Source organism: Oncorhynchus gorbuscha, linkage group LG03 (assembly GCF_021184085.1).
Source record: "Oncorhynchus gorbuscha isolate QuinsamMale2020 ecotype Even-year linkage group LG03, OgorEven_v1.0, whole genome shotgun sequence".
Taxonomy (NCBI): Eukaryota; Metazoa; Chordata; class Actinopteri; order Salmoniformes; family Salmonidae; genus Oncorhynchus; species Oncorhynchus gorbuscha.
Window position 1 is genome coordinate 78385345 of NC_060175.1, and position 26727 is coordinate 78412071.

At 44.7% G+C, this 26727-nt stretch overlaps 1 protein-coding gene across 8 annotated transcripts in view; it reads right to left on the bottom strand.

Moving 5' to 3' along the window:
- The window catches only part of LOC124031958 (neural cell adhesion molecule L1-like protein), a 364252-nt gene that overhangs the window by 45005 nt on the left and 292520 nt on the right, over positions 1–26727 (bottom strand). For all 8 annotated transcript variants that reach the window (XM_046343821.1, XM_046343826.1, XM_046343822.1 and 5 more), the window contains exons 9-15: positions 13172–13306; positions 12604–12744; positions 3733–3844; positions 2707–2873; positions 2182–2344; positions 1863–1987; positions 1322–1423 (exon numbers count right to left, since the gene is read on the bottom strand). In XM_046343821.1, the coding sequence (XP_046199777.1) occupies positions 1322–1423; positions 1863–1987; positions 2182–2344; positions 2707–2873; positions 3733–3844; positions 12604–12744; positions 13172–13306 (945 nt within the window). The remainder of the gene's footprint in view (positions 1–1321; positions 1424–1862; positions 1988–2181; positions 2345–2706; positions 2874–3732; positions 3845–12603; positions 12745–13171; positions 13307–26727) is intronic.

Here is a 26727-nt window from a genome sequence, read left to right on the forward strand (position 1 = left end):
TCAATGTTTTTAGTACACTGAACAAAAATATAAACGAAACATATAATGTGTTGGTCCCATGTTTCATTAACTGACATAAAAGATCCCAGACAGTTTACATACGCACAAAAGGTGAATTACTCTCAAATGTTTTGCACAAAATTTGTTTACATCCCTGTTAGTGAGCATTTCTCGTTTGCCAATATAATTCATCCACCTGACCGGTATGGTATATCAAGAAGCTGATTAAACAGCATAATTATTAGACAGGTGCACCTTGTGCTGGGGACAATAAAAGGACACTCGAAAATGTGCAGTTTCGTCACACAACACAAGGCCACAGATGTTAAACGTGAGGGAGCCTGCAATTGGCATGCTGACTGCAGGAATATCCATCAGAGCTGTTGCCAGAGAATTGAATGCTAATTTCTCTACCATAAGCCGCCTCCAATGTTGTTTTAGAGAATTTGGCAGTACATCCAACCGGCCTCACAACCACCGATCACATGTATGGTGTCGTGTTGGCAATCGATTTGCTGATACCAACGCTGTGAAGAGAGTACCCCATGGTTACGGTGGGGTTATGGTATGGGCAGGCACAAGCTACGGACAATGAACACAACTCCATTTTATCGATGGTAATTTGAATGCACAGAAATACCGTGATGAGATCCTGAGGCCCATTGTTGTGCCATTCATCCACCGTTGCCATCACCTCATGTTCCTGCATGATAATGCACAGACCCATGTGTTGCAAGGATCTGTACACAATTCCTGGAAGCGGAACATTTCCCAGTTTTTCCATGGCCTGCATACTCAGATATGTCACCCACTGAGCACGTTTGGGATGCTCTGGATCGATGTGTACAACAGCGTGTTCCAGTTCCCGCCAATATCCAGCAACTTCGCACAGCCATTGACGAGGAGTGGGACAAAATTTCCTTGGTCACAATCAACAGCCTGATCAACTCTATGTGAAAGAGATGTGCCGCGCTGCATGAGGCAAATGGTGGTCACACCAGATACTGACTGGTGTCGACCAAACTTTTTTTTTTAAGTAATCAGATGCATATCTGTATGTGAAATCCATAGATTAGGGCCTAATTTATTTATTTAAATTGACTGATTTCCTTATATGAACTGTAACTCAGTAAAATCTTTGAAATTGTTGCATGTTGTGTTTATATTTTTGTTCAGTATATGTTTGTAGTATGCTGAAACTGGGACCACATTTGATCTTCTCTTTCTTGTCCCACAGGTACGGTGTACATTTGAGGACATCCCTCCTTCCTGTAGCAAAAGGTTGAGGGTGAAGACAGCTGACTGTGGTAGCCAGGCCTACCAGTGGCAGAGCTGTTGTGGTCGTCACCGGGTACCCAGGCCAACCGGACACTCCAGCTCTTTTGTTCAGACAGCTCCACATCCTCTGGCGCATCAGGGACATCTGAAACAACATAACAGCAACATTGTAATCACATTATGATGGTGGGGCGCACAGTTTCAGTCATTTGAGGACCGCATTCCTGCTACATTTCGTCTTTGACCGCCTTATATAGTAACTAGGGACTGACTACCTGTGACACCTGGGACATTATCATTGGGGCATGAAATGGAAAAACTAACAAATGTTTTGTTTTGCAAAGGAAAACTAAAATTATACATTTTTGTCCAGGTAGTCCTTCCCTCTTTCAGTCTATTTTCTTCCGTTTGGTGAACTCTTGGTGCACTCTTCAGCCAATCAGTAAGATCCCTATTAAGCACCGTAGATTCCAAAGATAAATCAAAACCGTCTGGACTGCGGACCTCCAGGGCCTGAATTGTGCACTACAGCACTACAGACGTAGTACAATGGCATTACTGAAACTGACGGTGATGCTGCTTACCCAGTACAGTAACAAGTGCAGAGGCGGTGTCCTGGTCTAGATTGGTTCTGGCGGTACATGTGTATGTTCCCTTGTCGCTTTGGTTTACATTGATAATTTGTAGCATTCCATCATCCAGAAAATATCTAATAATAAAAGCACATTTATAAAGAGAGACTCATAATACATCCACTTGTATCATTGGTAAAGCTGTCAATCTTAGTAGGTGGTTTCTATGAATATTTCCGTAATCTTTGTGAGGTGATCCAACTTCCTACACTCTTATAATAGTATAGTGAGGAATACAAAATGGGGTAACAATCCCATTAGGGTATCTTACCTGGACTGTTCTGTGAATGGGGGTATCTCTTCCCCATCCTTGCTCCAGACTATTTGAAACTCGTTCCTAAGAGATATATCATACTCTGCTTGGCATGTAAGCTGGGCTGTGGTTCCACTTAATATGTTCAGGTCCTGCGGCGGCTCCACGATTTGGGTGGGATCTGAAACATACAATCACATTTACCGGGTGAATAAAACAAGATCTTAAACTCTTCTGATGTTCAGTTACATTTGAAAGTCTCGCGGGCCATATTTGAAGTCTCATACTAGCTATGTAAGTCCGGTGAGAGAGAGTTACAGACATTTTATACAGGCTGAACTGAACTATGTCTGGAGGATAATGAATGCCATATTTTCCCTGCTACCTTTCCTGTCACCACTTATCTGAAAGGACTAGATGAATAAAAGCAATATGGCCGAAAGCCAACATCCTTATTATTTGTCCTAAATCCAATTTCCTTCAAAATGCAAATGAAAAAACCTAATGATAAGCCATTCAATGCTGTCTAAGGTGCAGAAATACCTTTGACGTCCAACAAGGCTGTGATGGCTGATTTTCCCTCCGAATTGGTGGCGAAACATACATATTCCCCACTGTCTTCTTTCCCTGCCTGGTTGATCTGCAGCGATCCATTCTTAAAAACTGAGAATCGTTCCCCCTCAACAGATTCCGTAGTGTCATCCTTGTTCCTAGAAGACAAGCATTTCAGAGTTGCCATTTGTTGTTTTCCTACCGGACATGTACATGTTAAAACTGCATTGGATATACAATAATTACATAAAAACATTTCATTGCAACACAGATTGAATTCTAATATGTTGTAAATGCATTCCACCCGTTTTTGCTTTCAAGGACACCTGAAAAGCCTGTTTGAAGTGAAATTTTAGTTCCTAAATTCATTACACATTTGGAAAACAGTTTATCTAGTCATTTAACATGTCATGTTAAAATTGCAAATGGAATTGTGTGTGGAACTTCCAGTAGGATTGGTTTGCACTCTTCCTCACTTTGTTAAGGTGTTGGCGATGAAACAAGTGGAACTCATGAGTCCTATATGAAATTTGAATGGGTCAAGGTCAATGGGTCTAAGAGAGTGTTCCCTATCTAAACACCAAAAGAGAAGGATTAGGGATGGTGTTAGTGAAAGAGATAATCAGAATATAAGGAGATGAACAGAGGAAAAGTGTCACAGAACTGCCCAGATGGAGGACAAATGAAGAATAGGGTGATGTATGATATATAAACAGCAGCAGAGAAAGAATTAAGGACGATTCGGGCATTGTTCACCACCCAAATAATAAACAATAAAAATCAATAATAAAAAAAAAAAGTTGACTCACTCACAAATTTAACTTCAAAACTGGATGCGTGCTGAATCCTTGTTCATAGTGAATCAAATGAACAGCACACCAAAAAGTGATCGTCAAAATGTAATGGCAAATACATGAATTATTGAAGATAACCTTTTGCAGTGCTTTCCATACCAGTCACTACAGGTGTTCACCAACAACAGCAGTGGAGGAGAAATAGGCTGGTGGCTCAACTCACCAGGAAACAGTGGATGGAGGAGAGCTGAATACTTTGCAGTCCATGATGATGTCCCTCCCTTGCACTACTGAATATCGCTGGTAATCCTTAGTCAGTATCCGAGGTGGGAGATCTATGGGGGAAGCAAAAACATAAAGCTATCAACCATGATATAGGTTAATGATTGGTTTATTGGTGATACTATCATGAGGAAGAATTTGGGTGGTTTTAGGTAAGCTGTTCTAGTTTGAGAAAAGTAATTGTTAGCTTGGAATGTCCAAGCATAGCCTCGTCCAGGATCTGTTTGTGCTATGCTGCTCTGCTTCTCGGATAGGACTGGTTGTGTGTGTGTTCTGTGGCCAGCAGAGGTTGCAACAGTACAATAAACACACTTGCATGCATTCCCACATGCCAGCACACTCACTATTATACTGTACATCTTACGGAGAAATCACTGTCAGATCCATCAAACATTAGTCAAATTAAGCAGTAATACATGAGGCCATGTGTTATGACATTTTTATCATGGCTGTGATGTGGTCATAGCCACGAGGCGAAGCCACGAGTTCTCTTAAAATATTAGCCCCCTTTTTTCAATTTTTGCCTAAAATGACATACCCAAGTCTAACTGCCTGTAGCTCAAGCCCTGAAGCAAGGATATGCAAATATGGAAATTTTGAACATAAATATACTGCTCAAAAAAATAAAGGGAACACTTAAACAACACAATGTAACTCCAAGTCAATCACACTTCTGTGAAATCAAACTGTCCACTTAGGAAGCAACACTGATTGACAATAAATTCCACATACTGTTGTGCAAATGGAATAGACAACAGGTGGAAATTATAGGCAATTAGCAAGACACCCCCAAAGGAGTGGTTCTGCAGGTGGGGACCACAGACCACTTCTCAGTTCCTATGCTTCCTGGCTGATGTTTTGGTCACTTTTGAATGTTGGCGGTGCTTTCACTCTAGTGGTAGCATGAGACGGAGTCTACAACCCACACAAGTGGCTCAGGTAGTGCAGCTCATCCAGGATGGCACATCAATGTGAGCTGTGGCCGAAGGTTTGCTGTGTCTGTCAGCGTAGTGTCCAGAGCATGGAGGCACTACCAGGAGACAGGCCAGTACATCAGGAGACGTGGAGGAGGCCGTAGGAGGGCAACAACCCAGCAGCAGGACCGCTACCTCCGCCTTTGTGCAAGGAGGAGCACTGCCAGAGCCCTGCAAAATGACCTCCAGCAGGCCACAAATGTGCATGTGTCTGCTCAAACGGTCAGAAACAGATTCCATGAGAGTGGTATGAGGGCCCGATGTCCACAGGTGGGAGTTATGCTTACAGCCCAACACCGTGCAGGACGTTTTTCATTTGCCAGAGAACACCAAGATTGGCAAATTCTCCACTGGCGTGCTGTGCTCTTCACAGATGAAAGCAGGTTCACACTGACCACATGTGACAGACATGACAGAGTCTGGAGATGCCGTGGAGAACGTTCTGCTGCCTGCAACATCCTTCAGCATGACCGGTTTGGCGTTGGGTCAGTCATGGTGTGGGGTGGCATTTCTTTGGGGGGGCCGCACAGCCCTCCATGTGCTCGCCAGAGGTAGCCTGACTGCCATTAGTTATCGAGATGAGATCCTCAGACCCCTTGTGAGACCATATGCTGGTGTGGTTGGTATTTGGTAGCATTGCCTTTATATTGTTTAACTTGGGTCAAACGTTTCAGGTAGCCTTCCACAAGCTTCCCACAATAAGTTGGGTGAATGTTGGCCAATTCCTCCTGACAGAGCTGGTGTAACTGAGTCAGGTTTGTAGGCCTCCTTGCTCACACACACCTTTTCAGTTCTGCCCACAAATGTTCTATGGGATTGAGGTCAGGGCTTGTGATGGCCACTCCAATAGCTTGACCTTGTTGCCCTTAAGCCATTTTGTCACAACTTTGGAAGTATGCTTGGGGTTATTGTCAATATGGAAGACCCATTTGCGACCAAGCTTTAACTTCCTGACTGATGTCTTGAGATGTTGCTTCAATATATGTACATAATTTTCCTGCTTCATGATGCCATCTATTTTGTGAAGTTCACCAGTCCCTCCTGCAGCAAAGCACCCCCACAACATGATGCTGCCACCCCCGTGCTTCCCGGTTGGGATGGTGTTCTTCGGCTTGCAAGCCTCCCCCTTTTTCTCCAAACATAAAGATGGTCATTATGGCCAAACAGTTCTATTTTTGTTTCATCAGACCAGAGGACATTTCTCCAAAAAAGTACGATCTTTGTCCCCATGTGCAGTTGCAAACCGTAGTCTGTCTTTTTTATTGCGGTTTTGGAGCAGTGGCATCTTCCTTGCTGAGTGGCCTTTCACGTTATGACGATATAAGACTCGTTTTACTGTGGATATAGATACTTTTATACCGGTTTCCTCCAGCACCTTCACAAGGTCCTTTGCTGCTGTTCTGGGATTGATTTGCACCTTTCGCACCAAAGTACGTTCATCTCTAGAAGACCGAACGAGCCACCTTCCTGAGCGGAATGACGGCTGCGTAGTCCCATGGTGTTTATAAGTGAGCACTATTGTTTGTACAGATGAACATGGTACCTTCAGGCATTTGGAAATTGCTCCCAAGGATGAACCAGACTTGTGAAGGTCTACAATATTTTTGCTGAGGACTTGGTTGATTTCTTTTGATTTTCCCATGATGTCAAGCAAAGAGACACTGAGTTTGAAGGTAGTCCTTGAAATACATCCACAGGTACACCTCCAATTGACTCAGATTATGTAAATTAGCCTATCAGAAGCTTCTAAAGCTATAACATCATTTTAACATCATTTTATGGAATTTTCTAAGCTGTTTAAAGACACAGTCAACTTAGTGTATGTAAACTTCTGACGTCTGTAAACAATTTTTTGAAAAATTACTTGTTGTCATGCACAAAGTAGAAGTCCTAACCGACTTGCCAAAACTATAGTTTGTAAACAAGAAATTTGTAGAGTGGTTGAAAAACAAGTTTAATTGACTCCAACATAAGTGTATGTAAACTTCTGACTTCAACTGTGTATGTATGTATGTATGTATGTATGTATGTATGTATGTATGTATGTATGTATGTATGTATGTATGTATGTATGTATGTATGTATGTATGTATGTATGTATGTATGTATGTATGTATGTATGTATGTATGTATGTATGTATGTATGTATGTATGTATGTATGTATGTATGTATGTATGTATGTATGTATGTATGTATGTATGTATGTATGTATGTATGTATGTATGTATGTATGTGGTCCTTCTGTAGCTCAGTTGGTAGAGCATGGCGCTTGTAACGCCAGGGTAGTGGGTTTGATTCCCGGGACCACCCATACGTAGAATGTATGCACACATGACTGTAAGTCGCTTTGGATAAAAGCGTCTGCTAAATGGCATATATATATATACACATGTGTATATATAGACACATATACACGTGTTTGTTTTGGACTTTGTCCCCGTCATGTTCATGACGTACGCTTTTGGGTAGTGAAATTAAAAAACCCTATGTCATATTCGTGCACCTGTCTCCAATCACTATACAACGTGACAGACAGCTAGTGAAAAATGCACGCTTGCAACATCTGCATAGTGCGAATCCCGGCCTATGGAATAAAAGTGGGGCTTTTAATGCTCAAATTAAATTCATGCTGATAAAAAATTACTCAAACTCACACACTTTGAGTAATCACACACTTTGGATAGACTTAAAGGGGCAATCTGTAGTTGCTACATCCATTTTTGGACTTATAAATTATATATATTAATGTAAAGATAAAATGTAATCGTATTATATGTAGTAGAAAGTGATGGGTTAGAAGAACCCCACATAACCAACCCGTAAAGTATAAATGTGCATCCATATATGGCCAGCTATGTAAACTTTAACATTGATTTATCCTGCAAAAGATGTCATTCAATTGGTAACATACATTTTTGTCATCTTCTAATGCCTCTCAAAGGGAAAGTAATCTTTAAAAAGTAACTGAATGTAATCAGATTACATTACTGAGTACTTTTAGAAAGTAACCTATCCAACCCCGAATGACAATATATTTTCTATTCTATTCATATACCGCATAGCAGCCTAGCTATTTGAAAAAAATGTATACCTTGCACAGATGGGGCAGCATTGATGAAAGGGTGTCCCATTGACTCCATGGTATATAACAGGTTGTCATCATCGGAGAGCTTTCTTCTGGTGTATAGATAAAAGGCTAGGGCATGTTCATGTAATTTAGAGATATATTTTTATAGGGATGCCATCGTGCAGAGCTCGTTCCCTAGGTTTTCATACATACAGCCTCAACGATTCTCTCCGTCTCTTTCCAGTCAATTTTTATAGTCCTTGTTTTCTTCATTGAAACTTAGTGTTGCGTATCTCGATCCATATTTGTATTATTATGAATGAGTCTGGCTTCAGTTTGCGATTTCCTTCATTGCCAGAGCGCAACTGCAAAACAAACCACACCTTATTCAGTAGTCGTATGGTTGGCAGGGCTCAAGGCTTCAGACTCACAGAGGATTTTTAGGTCCTTCTGTGTTATACAGTGCCTTGCAGAAATATTCATCATCCTTGGTGTTTTTCCTATTTTGTTGCATAACAACCTGTAATTTAAATGTATTTTTATTTGGATTTCATGTAATGGACATACACAAAATCGTCCAAATTGCTGAAGTGAAATGGAAAAAAATGACTTGTTTCAAATATTTGTTTTTTTATTTAAAAAAATGGAAAAGTGGTGCATGCATATGTATTCACCCCCTTTGCTATGAAGCCACTTAAGAGAGGCAACAAAGAGACTAAAAATAACCCTGAAGGAGCTGCAAAGCTCCACAGCGGAGATTGGAGTATCTGTCCATAGGACTACTTTAAGCCATACACTCCACAAAGCTGGGCTTTACAGAAGAGTGGCCAGAAAAAAGCCATTGTTTAAAGGACAAAAATAAGCAAACATGTTTGGTGTTCGCCAAAAAGCATGTGGGAGACTCCCCAAACATATGGAAGAAAGTACTCTGCGTAGATGAGACTAAAATGTAGCTTTTTGGCCATGAAGGAAAACAATATATCTGGCACAAACCCAACACCTTTCATCACCCTGAGAACACCCTGTTTTTCATCGGCAGGGACTGGGAAACTGGTCAGAATTGAAGGAATGATGGATGTCGCTAAATACAGGGACATTCTTGAGGGAAACCTGTTTCAGTCTTCCAGAGATTTGAGACTGGGACGGAGGTTCACCTTCCAGCAGAACAATGTAACACTCGAGTGCTTTAAGAGGAAACATTGAAATGTCTTGGAATGGCCTAGTCAAAGCTCAGACCTCAATCCGATAGAGAATCTGTGGTATGACTTAAAGATTGCTGTACACCAGGGGAACCCATCCAACTTGAAGGAACTGGAGCAATTGTGCCTTGAAGAATGGGCAAACATCTCAGTGGCTAGATGTGCCAAGCTTACAGAGACATACCCCAAGAGTTGCAGCTGTAATTGCTGCAAAAGGCTGCTCTACAAGGTATTGACTTTTGGGGGGGTGAATAGTTTTGCATGCTCAAGTTTTCATTTTTTTTGTCTCATTTCTTGTCTGTTTCACAATAAAAATATATTTTGCATCTTCAAAGTGGTAGGCATGTTGTGTAAATCAAATGATACACAACCCCCCCCCCCCAAAAAAAAATATATTTTAATTCCAGTTTATAAGGCAACAAAATAGGAAAAATGCCAAGGGGGGGTGAATACTTTCACAAGCCACTGTAGCTGGGTGGTGTCTGGTTCTGTCCCTGCCCTCCTTTCTCAGCTGTTTTATGATACAAGCAAAGACATTGTTTGCGTTTAGGAACTCAGTATCTCTGACACCAAGATCGTCTCAATGGAGGCTCATTTAATTTGCGGTTGAGGCCTTCCCGCAGTCCAGCGAAGCTGCTGATTCCATATCGGTCTTCTTACCTTAGCGGTGTTTAAACTCCAGAGAATATTACCCAACTCCTGTTTTGAAACAGTTGCCAGATCGATGTTTATCCCCTTTTCTGACAGCCATTCCAGAAAGCACTTCATTGCCCAATGTCTCTCCTTTTCTATGTCGTCTATAGCAGCGCTACTGATTTCTGCATGTCTATCGTTAACGCTAGGCTCAGGTTGCTGGTCCACTTGCACTTCTTCTTGCTTCATTTCCTCCTCCTCTTCTCATTGGCACCATTCTTCAAACGTTAGTGGATAAAACAAATCAAAAGTAACTTCAAAATCATCCATGATGACTTACAGGTGCTAAGACTTATAATTTTAAAAGTAGTAGTGGTAGTAGGTTGCTATTTAATGAAGTAAACGATGTCACTTTATATGAACATGGCCATGTGTACATGTATGTTGTCTCATATCATGGGCAGGAGAGGCTCTAACAATGGGAATTCCAAACCACCCGTTGTATAAATGTGTAATAATATATTTATATGGATATGACATCCATAAACTCCCTATCAGACTTCTGGGTGAACCAGGGCTGTGTGCTATAGCCACACACACACACACACACACACACACACACACACACACACACACACACACACACACACACACACACACACACACACACACACACACACACACACACACACACACACACACACTCAGGAAAAACTGTAACCAGTGCCTCCAGTTACTAATAAGCACGCACCCATTAAGAAAAAAAGTGTTGAATCCCCTTGAATTGATGAGGAATTGAAAAATGTTATGGTTGAGAGGGATGAGTCAAAAGGTATGGCAATTAAGTCTAGCAGCTGATTGGCAAACATACTGCAAATTAAGAAATCATGTGACTAAACTAAATAAAAATAAACTACACTATGAAACAAAGATAGTAAAAAGTTTTGGGGCACCTTAAATGACATTTTTGGAAAAAAAGCCAACTCGGCTCCTTCATTGAATCAAATGGCTCATTCATCACAAAGCTGATATTGCAAACTACTTTCATTGGCAAGATAAGCAAACTTAGGGATGACATGCCAGCAACAAATGCTGACACAACACATCCAAGTATATCAGACCAAATTATGAAAGACAATAATTGTACTATTAAATTCCGTAAAGTCAGTGTGGAAGAGGTAATAATTGTTGTCGATCAACAATGACAAGCCACCGGGATCTGACAATCTAGATGGAAAATTACTGAGGATAATAGCAGACGATATTGCCACATCTTCAATTTAAGCCGACTAAAGAGCGTGTGCCCTCAGGCCTGGAGGGAAGCTAAAGTCATTCTGCTGCACAAGAATAGTAAAGTAAAATAGTAAAGCCCCCTTTACTAGCTCAAATAGCTGACCAATCAGCCTGTTACCAACCCTTAGTAAACTTCTGGAAAGAATTGTGTTTGACCAGATACAATGCTATTTTACAGTAAACAAACAACAGAATTTCAGAATGCTTATAGGAAAGGACACTCAACAAGCACAGCACGTACACAAATGACTGATGATTGAGAGAAATTGATGATAAAATGATTGTGGGTGCTGTCTTGTTAGACTTCAGTGCAGCTTTTGACATTATTGATCATAGCCTGCTGCTAGAAAAGCATATGTGTTATGGCTTTACACCCCCTGCTATAATGTGGATAAATAAAGATTTACTTGTTTAACAGAAAACAAAACAGAGGGTGTTCTTTAATGGAAGCCTATCAAATATAATCTAGTTAGAATCTGGAATTCCCCAGGGTAGCTGTTTAGGCCCCTTGCTTTTTCAATTTTTACTAATGACACGCCACAGACTTTGAGTAAAGCCAGAGTTTCAATGTATGCGGATGACTCAACACTATACACATCAGCTACTACAGCGACTGAAATGACTGCAACACTCAACAAAGAGCAGCAGTTAGTTTCAGAGTGGGTGGCAAGGAATACGTTAGCCCTAAATATTTCTAAAACTAAAAGCAATGTCTTTGGAACAAAACACTCACTAAACCCTAAACCTCAACTTAATATTGTAATAAATAATGTGGAAACTGAGCAAGTTGAGATGACTAAACTGCTTGGAGTAACACTAGATTGTAAACTGCCAAAAAATATTGATGCAGTAGTAGCTAAGATGGAGAGAAGTCTGTCTATAATAAAGCAATGCTCTGCCTTCTTAGCAACACTATCAACAAGGCAGATCCTACAGGCCCTAGTTTTGTCACACCTTGACTACTGTTCAGTCGTGTGGTCAGGTGCCACAAAAAAGGACTTAGGAAAATTGTAATTGGCTCAGAACAGGGCAGCACGGCAGGCCCTTGGATGTACACAGAGAGCTAATATTAATAATATGCACATCAATCTCTCCTGGCTGAAAGTGGAGGAGAGATTGACTTCATCACTACTTTTATTTATGAGAGGTTTATTTATGAGACATGTTGAATGCACCGAGCGGTCTGTCTAAACTACTGGCACACAGCTCGAACACCCATGCATACCCCACAAGACATGCCACAAGAGGTCTCTTCACAGTCCCCAAGTCCAGAACAGACTATGGGAGGCACACAGTACTACATAGAGCCATGACTACATGGAACTCTATTCCACATCAAGTAACTGATGCAATCAGTAAAATTTGATGAAAAAAACCATGACAAAAACATCTTATGGAACAGTGGGGACTGTGAAACAACAAACATTGGCGCAGACACATGCATACAGTCACACACACACACGTGGATTTAGTACTGTAGTTATGTGGTGGAGTAGGGGCCTGAGGGCACACAGTGTGTTGTGAATGTATTGTAATGTTTTAAAATTGTATAAACTGCCTTAATTTTGCTGGACCCCAGGAAGAGTAGCTGCTGCTTTAATAAATACAAATACACACACACAAAGTGCTAATGTCCAGTACTGACTTATGATCATGATGTTAGCATTAGCCAGGATGGTGCCATGTCTGTTGGAGACTTCACACTGGTAGACGGCACTGTCCTCAGGCCTGGCCCTGTGCAACACCATGGTGTCATCAAGCACTTGCCTGTTCGATGACGGGCCATCTGAAAGAACCAGAAAGAAATGCTTAAAACCAAACATGAATGCAGATTATATAGTACTGGCAGTCTTTGTATCTGGCCTGTATATTGCATGATTATTTTTATTTTATTGGGCTACTATTTTATTTTATCTATTTTAATTTTCTTACTTTTTAACTGCATTGTTGGGAAAGGGCTCGTACGTAAGCATTTCACAGTAAAGTCTACATCTGTTGTACTCAGCGCATGTGAACAAAATCAATGTGATTTGATTTATATGATGCTGAGCAACAACTGGACCAAATGCAACACAGTGGAATGACTATTGTATTACACAAAACTACAAAGATAATATTGTATCCTATATAGTCAAGTGAAGAAGGTGGACTGGGCACTGAAGTAACTGGCAAGGACAGGTCAGGTTTCATATGTTAGAGGTCATCTCACTCACCGTCCAGAGGCTGTCCGTTCTTCCTCCATGAGATAACCGGCCTTGGTATTCCCGAGGCAGAGCACTTGATGTGCACGTCAGAGCCAACAACAGCCAACTGGCCCTTGGGTGGCTCCGGCTGCCATCTTGGTGGCTCTGTGAGACATACAGTGCATTCGGAAAGTATTCAGACTCCTTGACCTTTTCAACATTTTTCTACATTACAGCCTTATACTAAAAGGGACTAAAAAATGTTTCACATCAATCTCCACACAATATCCCATAATAAGTGAAAACAAGTTTTTAGAATTGTTTGCAGATTTATACAAAAACAGATACCTTATTTACATAATATTACTGACCCTTTGATATGAGACTCAAAATTGAGCTTGGGGTTGAACTTGGAGTCCTCCTGTGGTAAATTCAATTGATTGGATATGATTTGGAAAGGCACACACCTGTCCATATAAGGTCCCACAGTTTACAGTGCATGTCAGAGCAAAAACCACACCATGAGCTCGAAGGAATTGTCCGTACAGCTCCTAGACAGGATTGTGTTGAGGTACAGATCTGGGGAAGGGTACCAAAAATTGCATGCAGCATTGAAGGTCCCCAAGAACACAGTGGCCTCCATCATTCTTAAATGGAAGAAGTTTGGAATCACCAAGACTCTTCCTCGAGCTGGCTTCCCGGCCAAACTGAGCAATCGGGGGAGAAGGGAGGTGACCAAGAACCCGATGGTCACTGACAGAGCTCCAGATTTCCTCTGTGGAGATGGGAGAACCTTCCAGAAGGACAGCCATCTCTGCAGCACTCCACCAATCAGACCTTTATTGTACAGTGGCCAGACTGTCATGTTTTGTCATAGATTGTCATGTCTTGTCCCTGTGCTTTCTCTTCTATTCGTTTCCCCCTGCTGGTCTTATTAGATTCTTTCCCTCTCTCTCTCTCTCTCTCTCTCTCTCTCTCTCTCTCTCTCTCTCTCTCTCTCTCTCTCTCTCTCTCTCTCTCTCTCTCTCTCTCTCTCTCTCTCTCTCTCTCTCTCTCTCTCTCTCTCTCTCTCTCTCTCTATCGTTCCGTTCCTGCTCCCAGCTGTTCCTCATTCTCCTAACTACCTCGTTTACTCTTTCACACCTGTCCCCTATTTTGCCCTCTGATTAGAGTCCCTATTTCTCCCTCTGTTTCCGCTTCTGTCCTTGTCGGATCCTTGTTTGATGTTTGCTGTGCTGTGTTCTTGTTCCGTCGTGTTTTTCCTTCATCAGATGCTGCAAGTGAGCAGGTGTCTCTATCAGCTACGGCCTGCGCCTACCCGAAGCGACCTGCAGTCTGTGGCCGCTTCTCCTGTTGTTCCCCTCTACAGACTAGAGGATTTCTGTTATTCCTGTTTGGACATTACCTGTTAAAGAATTCAGGATTAGTCGTTTTCTGTTAAGACTGGAATAAACTCTGTTTCTGTTAAGTCGCTTTTGGGTCCTCATTCACCTGCATAACACAGACGGGAAACTACTCCTCAGTACAAGGCACATGACAGCCCGCATGGAGTTTGCCAAAAGACACCTAAAGGACACTGACCATGACAAACAAGATTCTCTGCTCTATTGAAACCAAGATTGAACTCTTTGGCCTAAATGTCAAGGGTCACATCTGGAGGAAACCGGTCACCATCCCTATGATGAAGCATGCTGGTAGCAGCATCATGCTGTGGGGATGGTTTTCAGCGGCAGGGACTGGGAGACTAGTCAGGATCGAGGGAAAGATAAACATAGCAAAGTACAGAGAGAGATCTGCTCCAGAGCGCTCAGGACTTCAGACGTGGGGTTCACCATCCAACGACCCTGAACACACAGCCAAGACAACGCTTCGGGACAAATCTCTAAATCAAATCTAATTATATTGGTCACATACACATGGTTAGCATAGGTCGCTCCTACCAGGTGGCGTGGCGAGAATCTGTCTCCTCACCACGCGCTCTCACCACTGGTGTCCGCCAGGGCTCTGTTCTAGGCCCTCTCCTATTCTCGCTATACACCAAGTCACTTGGCTCTGTCATAACCTCACATGGTCTCTCCTATCATTGCTATGCAGACGACACACAATTAATCTTCTCCTTTCCCCCTTCTGATGACCAGGTGGCGAATCGCATCTCTGCATGTCTGGCAGACATATCAGTGTGGATGATGGATCACCACCTCAAGCTGAACCTCGGCAAGACGAAGCTGCTCTTCCTCCCAGGGAAGGACTGCCCATTCCATGATCTCGCCATCACGGTTGACAACTCCATTGTGTCCTCCTCCCAGAGCGCTAAGAACCTTGGCGTGATCCTGGACAACACCCTGTCGTTCTCAACTAACATCAAGGCGGTGGCCCGTTCCTGTAGGTTCATGCTCTACAACATCCGCAGAGTACGACCCTGCCTCACACAGGAAGCGGCGCAGGTCCTAATCCAGGCACTTGTCATCTCCCGTCTGGATTACTGCAACTCGCTGTTGGCTGGACTCCCTGCCTGTGCCATTAAACCCCTACAACTCATCCAGAACGCCGCAGCCCGTCTGGTGTTCAACCTTCCCAAGTTCTCTCACGTCACCCCGCTCCTCCGCTCTCTCCACTGGCTTCCAGTTGAAGCTCGCATCCGCTACAAGACCATGGTGCTTGCCTACGGAGCTGTGAGGGGAACGGCACCTCAGTACCTCCAGGCTCTGATCAGGCCCTACACCCAAATAAGGGCACTGCGTTCATCCACCTCTGGCCTGCTCGCCTCCCTACCTGAGGAAGTACAGTTCCCGCTCAGCCCAGTCAAAACTGTTCGCTGCTCTGGCCCCCCAATGGTGGAACAAACTCCCTCATGACGCCAGGACAGCGGAGTCAATCACCACCTTCCGGAGACACCTGAAACCCCACCTCTTTAAGGAATACCTAGGATAGGATAAGTAATCCTTCTCACCCCCCTTTAAGATTTAGATGCACTATTGTAAAGTGACTGTTCCACTGGATGTCATAAGGTGAATGCACCAATTTGTAAGTCGCTCTGGATAAGAGCGTCTGCTAAATGACTTAAATGTAAATGTTAATGTGAGTGTAGCGAAATGCTTGTGCTTCTAGTTCCGACAGTAAAGTAATATCTACAAAGTAATCTAACAGTTTCACAACAACTACCTTATACACACAAGTGTAAAGGGATAAATAAGAATGTGTACATATAAATAGATGGATGAGCGATGGCCGTGCGGCATAGGCAAGATGCAGTAAATGGTATAGAGTACAGTATATACATATGAGATGAGTAATGTAGGGTACATAATCATTATATAAAGTGCCATTGTTTAAAGTGACTAGTGAAACATTTATACCTGGGGCGGCAGGGGTTAGAGCATTGGACTAGTAACTGGTAAGGTTGCAAGTTCAAACCCCCGAGCTGACAAGGTACAAATCTGTCGTTCTGCCCCTGAACAGGCAGTTAACCCAATGTTCCTAGGCCGTAATTGAAAATAAGAATTTGTTCTTACCTGACTTGCCTAGTTAAATAAAGGTTTAAAAAAAATTTTTAAGTGGCTAGAGATTTGAGTCAGCAGCAGCCACTCAATGTTACTGATGGCTGTTTTAAAAGGTCTGATGGCCTTGAGATAGAAGCTGTTTTTCAGTCGCTCGGTCCCAGCTTTGATAAACCTGTACTGACCTCGACTTCTGGATGATAGCGGGGTGAACAGGCAGTGGCTCGGGTGGGTGTTTTTCCTTGATGATCTTCTTGGCCTTCCTGTGACATCGGGTGATGTAGGTGTCCTGGAGGGCAGGTAGTTTTGCCCCGGTGATGTGTTGTGCAGACCCCACTACCCTCTGGAGAGCCTTGTGGTTGTGGGTGGTGCAGTTGCCGTATCAGGCGGTGATACAGCCAGACAGGATGATCTCGATTGTGCATCTGTAAAGGTTTGTGAGTGTTTTAGGTGACAAGCCACATTTCTTCAGCCTACTGAGGTTAAAGAGCCAATTTGCGCCTTCTTCACCATGCAGTCTATGTGTGTGAACCATTTCAGTTTGTCTGTGATGTGTACGCCGAGGAATTTAAAACTTTCCACCTTCTCCACTACTGTCCCGTCGATGTGGATAGGGGGGTGCTCCCTCTGCTGTTTCCTGAAGTTCACGATCATCTCCTTTGTTTTGTTGACGTTGAGTGTGGTGATATTTTCCTCACACCACACTCTGAGAGCCCTCATCTCCTCCCTGTAGTCTGTCTCGTAGTTGTTGGTAACCAAGCCTACCACTGTAGTGTCGTCTGCAAATTTGATGATTGAGTTGGAGGCGTGCATGGCCATGCAGTCGTGGGTGAACAGGGAGTACAGGACGGCTGAGAACGCACCCTTGTGGGGCCCCACAAGGATCAGCGGAGTTGTTTCCTACCCTCACCACTTGGGGGGCGGCCCGTCACAAAGTCCAGGGCCCAGTTGCACAGGGCGGGGTCGAGTCCCAGGGTCTCGAGCTTAATGACAAGTTTGGAGGGTACTATGGTGTTAAATGCTGAGCTGTAGTCAATGAAAAGCATTCTTACATAGGTAATCCTCTTGTCAAGATCGGATAGGGCAGTGTGATTGCGATTGCGTCGTCTGTGGACCTATTGGGGTGGTTGGCAAATTGGAGTGGGTCTAGGATATCACTGGCTCTCTCCACTGGCTTCCAGTTGAAGCTCGCATCCGCTACAAGACCATGGTGCTTGCCTACGGAGCTGTGAGGGGAACGGCACCTCAGTACCTCCAGGCTCTGATCAGGCCCTACACCCAAACAAGGGCACTGCGTTCATCCACCTCTGGCCTGCTTGCCTCCCTACCACTGAGGAAGTACAGCTCCCGCTCAGCCCAGTCAAAACTGTTCGCTGCTCTGGCCCCCCAATGGTGGAACAAACTCCCTCACGACGCCAGGACAGCGGAGTCAATCACCACCTTCCGGAGACACCTGAAACCCCACCTCTTTAAGGAATACCTAGGATAGGATAAGTAATCCCTCTCACCCCCCTCCCCTTTAAGATTTAGATGCACTATTGTAAAGTGACTGTTCCACTGGATGTCATAAGGTGAATGCACCAATTTGTAAGTCGCTCTGGATAAGACCGTCTGCTAAATGACTTAAATGTAATGTAATGTAATATCAGGTATAGTGGAGGTGATATGATCCTTGACTAGTCTCTCAAAGCACTTCATGATGACAGAAGTGAGTGCTACGGGGCGATTGTCGTTTAGCTCAGTTACCTTAGCTTTCTTGGGGACAGAAACAATGGTGGCCCTCTTGAAGCATGTGGGCACAGCAGACTGGGATAGGGATTGATTGAATATGTAAACACACCAGCCAGCTGGTCTGCGCATGCTCTGAGGACGCGGCTAGGGATGTCGTCTGGGCCAGCAACCTTGCGAGGGTTAACACGTTTAAATGTTTTACTCACATTGGCTTCGGTGATGGAGAGCCTACAGGTTTTGGTGTCAGTGGCACTGTATTGTCCTCAAAGCGGGCAAATAAGTTGTTTAATTTGTCTGGCAGCAAGACGTCAGTGTCTGCGATAGGGCTGGTTTTCTTTTTGTAATCCGTGATTGACTGTAGACACTGCCACATACATCTTGTGTTTGAGCAGGTGAATTGCGAATCTATTTTGTCTCTATACTGACGCTTAGCTTGTTTGATTGCCTTGCGGAGGGAATAGCAACACTGTTTGTATTCGGTCATGTTTCCGGTCGCCTTACCATGATAAAAAGCAGTGGTTCGCATTTTCAGTTTTGCATGAATGCTGCCATCAATCCACAGTTTCTGGCTAGGGAAGGTTTTAATAGTCACCGTGGGTATAACATCACTGATGCACTTGCTAATAAACTAGCTCACCGAGTCGGTGTATACATCAAGGTTGTTGTCTGATGCTATCCGAAACATATCCCAGTCCATGTGATCGAAGCAATCTTGAAGCGTGGAATGCGATTGGTCAGACCAGCGTTGAACAGACCTGAACACGGGCGTTTCCTGTTTCAGTTTCTGTCTATAGGATGGGAGCAACAAAATGGAGTGGTGGTCAGATTGCCGAAAGGAGGGTGGGGGAGGGCTTTGTATGCATTGTGGAAGTTAGAGTAGCAATGATCCAGAATGCTGCCAGCTCAAGTCGCACATTCGATATGCTGACAAAATGTAGGGAGCCTTGTTTTCAGATTAGCTTTGTTAAAATCTCCAGCTACAATAAATGCAGCCTCAGAGTTTATGGTTTCCAGTTTACATAGAGTCCAGTGAAGGTATTTCAGGGCCGTCGAGGTATCTGCTTGGGGGGGATATACCGGCTGTGATTATCATCTAAAATAATTCTCTTGGTAGATTGAATTTTACAATCTCTGATGTCTCTCTGAAAAGCAACTCTTGCTCGAATTTCATCTTCCTTCTCGTCAAGTGACTAGACATTGGAGAGAAGTATACTCGGGAGCAGGGAGTCTGTCTATGGAGCCTGAACAGAAGATTGTTTTGTCTACCCCTTCTGTGGCGCCGTTGTTTTGGGTAGCCTACTGGGATCAGATCCATTGTCCTTGGTGGTGGTCCGAACAGAGGTTCCGCTTCGGGAAAGTCGTATTCCTGGTCGCAATGTTGGTTAGTTGACGTTGCTCTTATATAGGAACACAAAGGATGGCAATAGAGATAGCCGCCGTTTTACGGGCTCCAAACCAATTCTGCTATTATGTGCATTTTGGCGCGATATTTGTAAATGATTTTGTACATAATGTTTCTGCAACCGTATCTTACGGAAGAAAAGAGCTTCTGGATATCAGGACCGTGATCACTCACCTTGGATTAGACAAAGATTTCTTCAACAACAACAACAACAGCAGCAAGCAGGACTCACACGATATTCTCCAAACACCCCACAGGGCAGACATCCCAATTATTTGCAAAAGGAAGCGACGCAGAGGACGAAGAGCCAGATGCCTCGTCTGGACCCGCAGAAGACAACTAGGAAAGCTGCCGTTACCGTCAATATTACTCGCCAACATGCAATCATTGGACAATAAACTAGACGAGGTAAGATCACGAATATCCTACCAACGGGACATCAAAAACTGTAATATCCTATGCTTCACGAAATCCTGGCTGAATGATGACATGGATATTCAGCTAGCAGCATACACGCTGCAATGGCAAGATAGAACAACACATGAGGGGTGACGGTCTGGTGGTAAGACGAGGGGTGGCGGTCTGTGCATGTTTGTAAACAACAGCTGGTACACGAAATCTAAGGAAGTCTCTAGATTTTGCTTGCCTGAAGTAGAGTATATTTGATAAACTGCAGGCTACACTACTTGCCTAGAGAGTTCTCAGCTATACTTTTCGTGGCTGTTTATTTACCACCACAGACAGATGCTGGAATCCACTCACCCAGAGGCGGCGCTCCTAGTGGTCGGAGACTTTAATGCAGGGAAACTTTAGATCTGTCCTACCAAATATATATCAACATGTTAAATGTGCAACCAGAGGGAAAAAAATATAGATCAGCTGTACTCCACACACAGAGACGCGTACAAAGCTCACCCTCGCCCTCCATTTGGTAAATCCAACCACAACTATCCTCCTGATTCCTGCTTACAAGCAAAAATGAAAGCAGGAAGCACCAGTGACTCGGTCTATAAAAAAATGGTCAGATGAAGCAGATGCTAAACTACAGGACTGCTTTGCTATCACAGACTGGAACATGTTCCAGAATTCTTCCGATGACATTGAGGAATACACCACATCAGTCACTGGCTTCATCAATAAGTGCATTGAGGACGTCGTCCCCACAGTGACTGTACGTACACACCCCAGCCAGAAGGCATGGATTACAGGCAACATTCGCACTGAGCTAAAGGGTAGAGCTGCCGGTTTCAAGGAGCGAGACTCAAATCCAGAAGTTTACAAGAAATCGACGAAACGTCAAACAGGCAAATCGTCAATACAGGGCTAAGATTGAATCATACTACACCGGCTCCAACGCTCGTCGGATGTGGCAGGGCTTGCAAACTATTACAGACTACAAAGGGAAGCACAGCCGCGAGCTGACCAGTGACACGAGCCTACCAGATGAGCTAAATCATTTCTATGCTCGCTTCGAGGCAAGCAACACTGAGGCATGCATGAGAGCATCAGCTGTTCCGGACAACTGTGTGATCACGCTCTCCGTAGCCGAAGTGAGTAAGACCTTAAACAGGTTATCATACAGGCTGCGGGGCCAGACGGATTACCGGGACGTGTGCTCCGGGCATGTGGTGACCAACTGGCAGGTGTCTTCACTGACATTTTCAACATGTCTCCGATTGAGTCTGTAATACCAACATGCTTCAAGCAGACCACCATTGTCCCTGGGCCCAAGAACACAAAGGCAACCTGCCTAAATGACTAAAGACCCGTAGCACTCACTTCACTCACTCACATCAACACCATTATCCCAGAAACCCTAGACCCACTCCAATTTGCATACCGCCCAAACAGATCCACAGATGATGCAATCTCTATTGCACTCCACACTGTCCTTTCCCACCTGGACAAAAGGAACACCTATGTGAAAATGCTGTTCATTGACTACAATTCATCGTTCAACAGCATAGCACCCTCAAAGCTCATCACCAAGCTAAGGATCCTGGGACTAAACACCTCCCTCTGCAACTGGATCCTGGACTTCCTGACAGGCCGCCCCCAGGTGGTGAGGGTAGGTAGCAACACATCTGCCACGCTGATCCTCAACACTGGAGCTCACCAGGGGTGCGTGCTCAGTCCTCTCCTGTACTCCTTGTTCACCCATGACTGCATGGCCAGGCAAGACTCCAACACAATCATTAAGTTTGTTGACGACTCAACGGTGGTAGGCCTGATCACCGACAACGACGAGACAGTCTAGAGGGAGGAGGTCAGAGACCTGGCCGGGTAGTGCCAGAATAACAACCTCTCCCTCAACTTAACCAAGACTAAGGAGATGATTGTGGACTACAGGAAAAGGAGCACAGGGCACGTCCCCATTCTCATCGAAGGGGCTGTAGTGGAGCAGGTTGAGAGCTTCAAGTTCCTTGGTGTTCACATCAACAACAAACTAGAATGGTCCAAACACAGCAAGACAGTCGTGAAGAGGGCACAACAAAGCCTATTCCCCCTCAGGACACTAAAAAGACTTGGCATAGGTGCTCAGATTCTCAAAAGGTTCTACAGCTGCAACATCGAGAGCATCACTGCCTGGTACGTCAATTGCTCGGCCTCTGACCGCAAGGTACTAGAGGGTAGTGCGTACGGCCTAGTACATCACTGGGGCTAATCTGCCTGCCATCCAGGACCTGTACACCAGGCGGTGTCAGAGGAAGGCCCTAATAATTGTCTAAGATCCCAGCCACCCCAGTCATAGACTGTTCTCTCTACTACCACATGGCAAGCGGTACCGGAGTGCCAAGTCTAGGACAAAAAGGCTAAAAACTGTTTTTACCCCCAAGCCATAAGACTCCTGAACAGGTAACCAAATGGTTACCCGGACTATTTGCAAACCCCTCTTTTAGGCTACTCTCTGTTTATCTTATATGCATAGTCACTTTAAATATACATTCAGGTACATACTACCTAAATTGGCCCGACCAACCAGTGCTCCCGCACATTGGCTAACCGTGCTATCTGCATTGTGTTTCACCACCCGCAAACCCCTCTTTTTACGCTTCTGCTACTCTCTGTTCATCATATACAGTATGTATAGTCACTTTAACGATACCAACATGTACATACTACCTCAATAAGCCTGACTAACAGGTGTCTGTATATAGCCTTGCTACTCTTTTTTCTGTTGATTTATTTCTTTACTTATACACACACACACACACACACACACACACACACACACACACACACACACACACACACACACACACACACACACACACACACACACACACACACACACACACACACACACACACACACACACACACACACACACACACACACACACACTTATTTTTTCGCACCATTGGTTAGAGTCTGTAAGTAAGCACAGTAAGGTTTACACCTGTTGTATTCGGCGCACGTGACAAATACACTTTGATTTGATTTATACAATACTTCTTCCCGGCTGTATGTAGTAATACTTAAGATTTACTGTGGTAACAATGTAACAAATAATACAAAAAAAAATAAATACTGCATAGTTTCCAAAGAATGCGAAACGAGGCGACATCTTGCTAACTCTACTACAGAAGATAGTGCATACGGCCCAGTACATCACAAGAACCAAGCTTCCTGACATCCAGGACCTCTATACCAGGCGGTGTCAGAGGAAGGCCCTAAAAATTGTCAAAGACTCCATCCACTCTAATCATAGACTGCTTCCTCTGCTACTGAATGGAAAGCGGTACCGGAGTGGCAAGTCTAGGTCCAAGAGGCTGCTAAATACCTTCTACCTCCAAGCCATAAGACCCCTGAACAACTAATCAAATGGCTTCACAGATCATTTGCATTGCCATCCCACCCTCTGGAACGCTGCTGCGACTCTCTTATTATCTATGCATAGTCATTTTAATAACTCTACCTACATGGACAGTTGAAGTCGAACGTTTACATACAGCTTAGCCAAACACATTTAAACTCAGTTTTTCACAATTCCTGACATTTAATCCTAGTACAAATTCCCTGTCTTAGACAGGAGAGACTCCGGCAGCGCAGGAGAGGAGAAAAGCTCTGGCTGCGCTAAACAGGCGGGAGACTCCGACAGCGCAGGAGAGGAGAAAAGCACTGGCTGCGCTGAACAGGCGAGGCGCACTGGAGGCCTGGTGCGTGGTGCTGGAACTGGTGGTACTGGATCGAGGACACGCAAAGGAAGCCTGGTGCGGGGAGCTGCTACCGGAGGACTGGTGTGTAGAGGTGGCTCTGGATAGACCGGACCGTGCAGGCGCACTGGAGCTCTTGAGCACCGAGCCTGCCCAAGCTTACCTGGCTCGATGCCCACTCTAGCCCGGCCAATAGGAAGGGCTGGTATGTGCCGCACCTGGCTCTGCACCCGCACTGGAAACACCGTGCGCTCCATAGCATAACACGGTGCCTACCCGGTCTCTCTAGCCCAACGGTGAGCACAGGGAGTTTGCGCAGGTCTCCTACCTGGCATAACTATTCGCCCTTCTAGCCCCCCCCCCCAATAATTTTTTGGGGCTGCTTTTCCGGCTTCCAACCGCGTCGCCGTGCTGCCTCCTCATACCAGTGCCTCTCCACTGTAGCCGCATCTATTTCTTCCTTGGGACGGCGATCTTCTCCCGGCTGCGCCCAGGGTCCTTTTCCATCTAATATCATCTCCCAAGACCAGAAGTCCTTATATTGCTGCTCCTCACAATTAACAGGGAGAGTAGGCTCAGGTCTGACTCCTGACTCAGCCACTCTCTCTCTGCGCTTTCCCCCAATAAATATTTGAGGGTTACTTTCGTTTTTCGCTCTGCGTCGCCGTGTTTTCCTTTTAGACTCCATTTGTCTATAGCCATCTTCGCATTGCTGCAGGGAATCCCAGGCGGGCTCCTGCACTCGCTCTGGGTCGGCCGCCCACCTGTCGATTTCTTCCCACGTCGTATACTCCATACTCCATGCCTCTAACATCCATAACGTCCTCCTTTAGAGTGGTGGGTGTTTCTGTAACGTCGTTCGTCTGTTGAATGAAGAAAGTCGGACCGAAATGCAGCGTGTAGGTTACTCATGACTTTAATGAACAGAATAGCGGTACATGAAATAACTGAAATACAAAAACTACAGAACGGAACGTGAAACTAATTACAGCCTATCTGGTGACTACAACACAGAGACAGGAACAAACACCAGCACAAATACAAAGAGAACTCAGGCTACCTAAATACGGTTCCCAATCAGGGACAACGATAAGCACCTGACTCCAATTGAGAACCGCCTCAGGCAGCCAAGCCTAACTAGACACACCCCTAATCATACACAATCCCAATGCTAATAAAACCCCAATACGAAACACAACATATAAACCCATGTCACACCCTGGCCTATCCAAACATATTACAAAAACACAAAATAAAATTACCAAGGCGTGACAGTAACTCCAAGTCAATCACACTTCTGTGAAATCAAACTGTCCACATAGGAAGCAACACTGATTGACAATACATTTCCCATGCTGTTGTGCAAATGGTATAGACAACAGGTGGAAATTATAGGCAATTAGCAAGACACCCCCAATAAAGGAGTGGTTCTGCAGGTGGTGACCACAGACCACTTCTCAGTTCCTATGCTTCCTGGCTGATTTTTGGTCACTTTGAATGCTGGCGGTGCTTTCACTCTAGTGGTAGCATGAGACGGAGTCTTACAACCCACACAAGTGGCTCAGGTAGTGCAGCTCATCCAGGATGGAACATCAATGCGAGCTGTGGCAAGAAGGTTTGTTGTGTCTGTCAGCGTAGTGTCCAGATCATGGATGCGCTACCAGGAGACAGGCCAGTACATCAGGAGACGTGGAGGAGGCCGTAGGAGGGCAACAACCCAGCAGCAGGACTGCTACCTCAGCCTTTGTGCAAGGAGTAGCAGGAGGAGCACTGCCAGAGCCCTGCAAAATGACCTCCAGCAGGCCACAAATGTGCATGTGTCTGCTCAAACGGTCAGAAAGACTCCATGAGGGTGGTATGAGGGCCCGATGTCCACAGGTGGGGGTTGTGCTTACAGCCCAACACCGTGCAGGACGTTTTTCATTTGCCAGAGAACACCAAGATTGGCAAATTCGCCACTGGTGCCCTGTGCTCTTCACAGATGAAAGCAGGTTCACATTGAGCACATGACAGACGTGACAGTCTGGAGACGCCGTGGAGAACGTTCTGCTGCCTGCAACATCCTCCAGCATGACCGGTTTGGCGGTGGGTCAGTCATGGTGTGGGGTGGCATTTCTTTGGGGGGTCGCACAGCCCTCCATGTGCTCGCCAGAGGTAGCCTGACTGCCATTAGGTACCGAGATGAGATCCTCAGACCCCTTGTGAGACCATATGCTGGTGCGGTTGGCCCTGGGTTCCTCCTAATGCTAGACCTCATGTGGCTGGAGTGTGTCAGCAGTTCCTGCAAGAGGAAGTCATTGATGCTATGGACTGGCCCGCCCATTCCCCAGACCTGAATTCAATTGAGCACATCTGAGACATCATGTCTCGCTCCATCCACCAACAGACTGCACCACAGACTGTCCAGGAGTTGGCGGATGCTTTAGTCCAGGTCTGGGAGGAGATGCCTCAGGAGACCATCTGCCACCTCATCAGGAGCATGCCCAGGCGTTGTAGGGAGGTCATACAGGCACGTGGAGGCCACACACACTACTGAGCATGATTTTGACTTGTTTTAAGGACATTACATCAAAGTTGGATCAGACTGTAGTGTGGTTTTCCACTTTAGTTTTGAGTGTGACTCCAAATCCAGACCTCCATGGGTTGATAAATTTGATTTCCATTGATAATTTTGTTGTCAGCACATTCAACTATGTAAAGAAAAAAGTATTTAATAAGAATATTTCATTCATTCAGATCTAGGATGTGTTATTTTAGTGTTCCCTTTATTTTGTTGAGCAGTGTATTTTGGTTTCATCA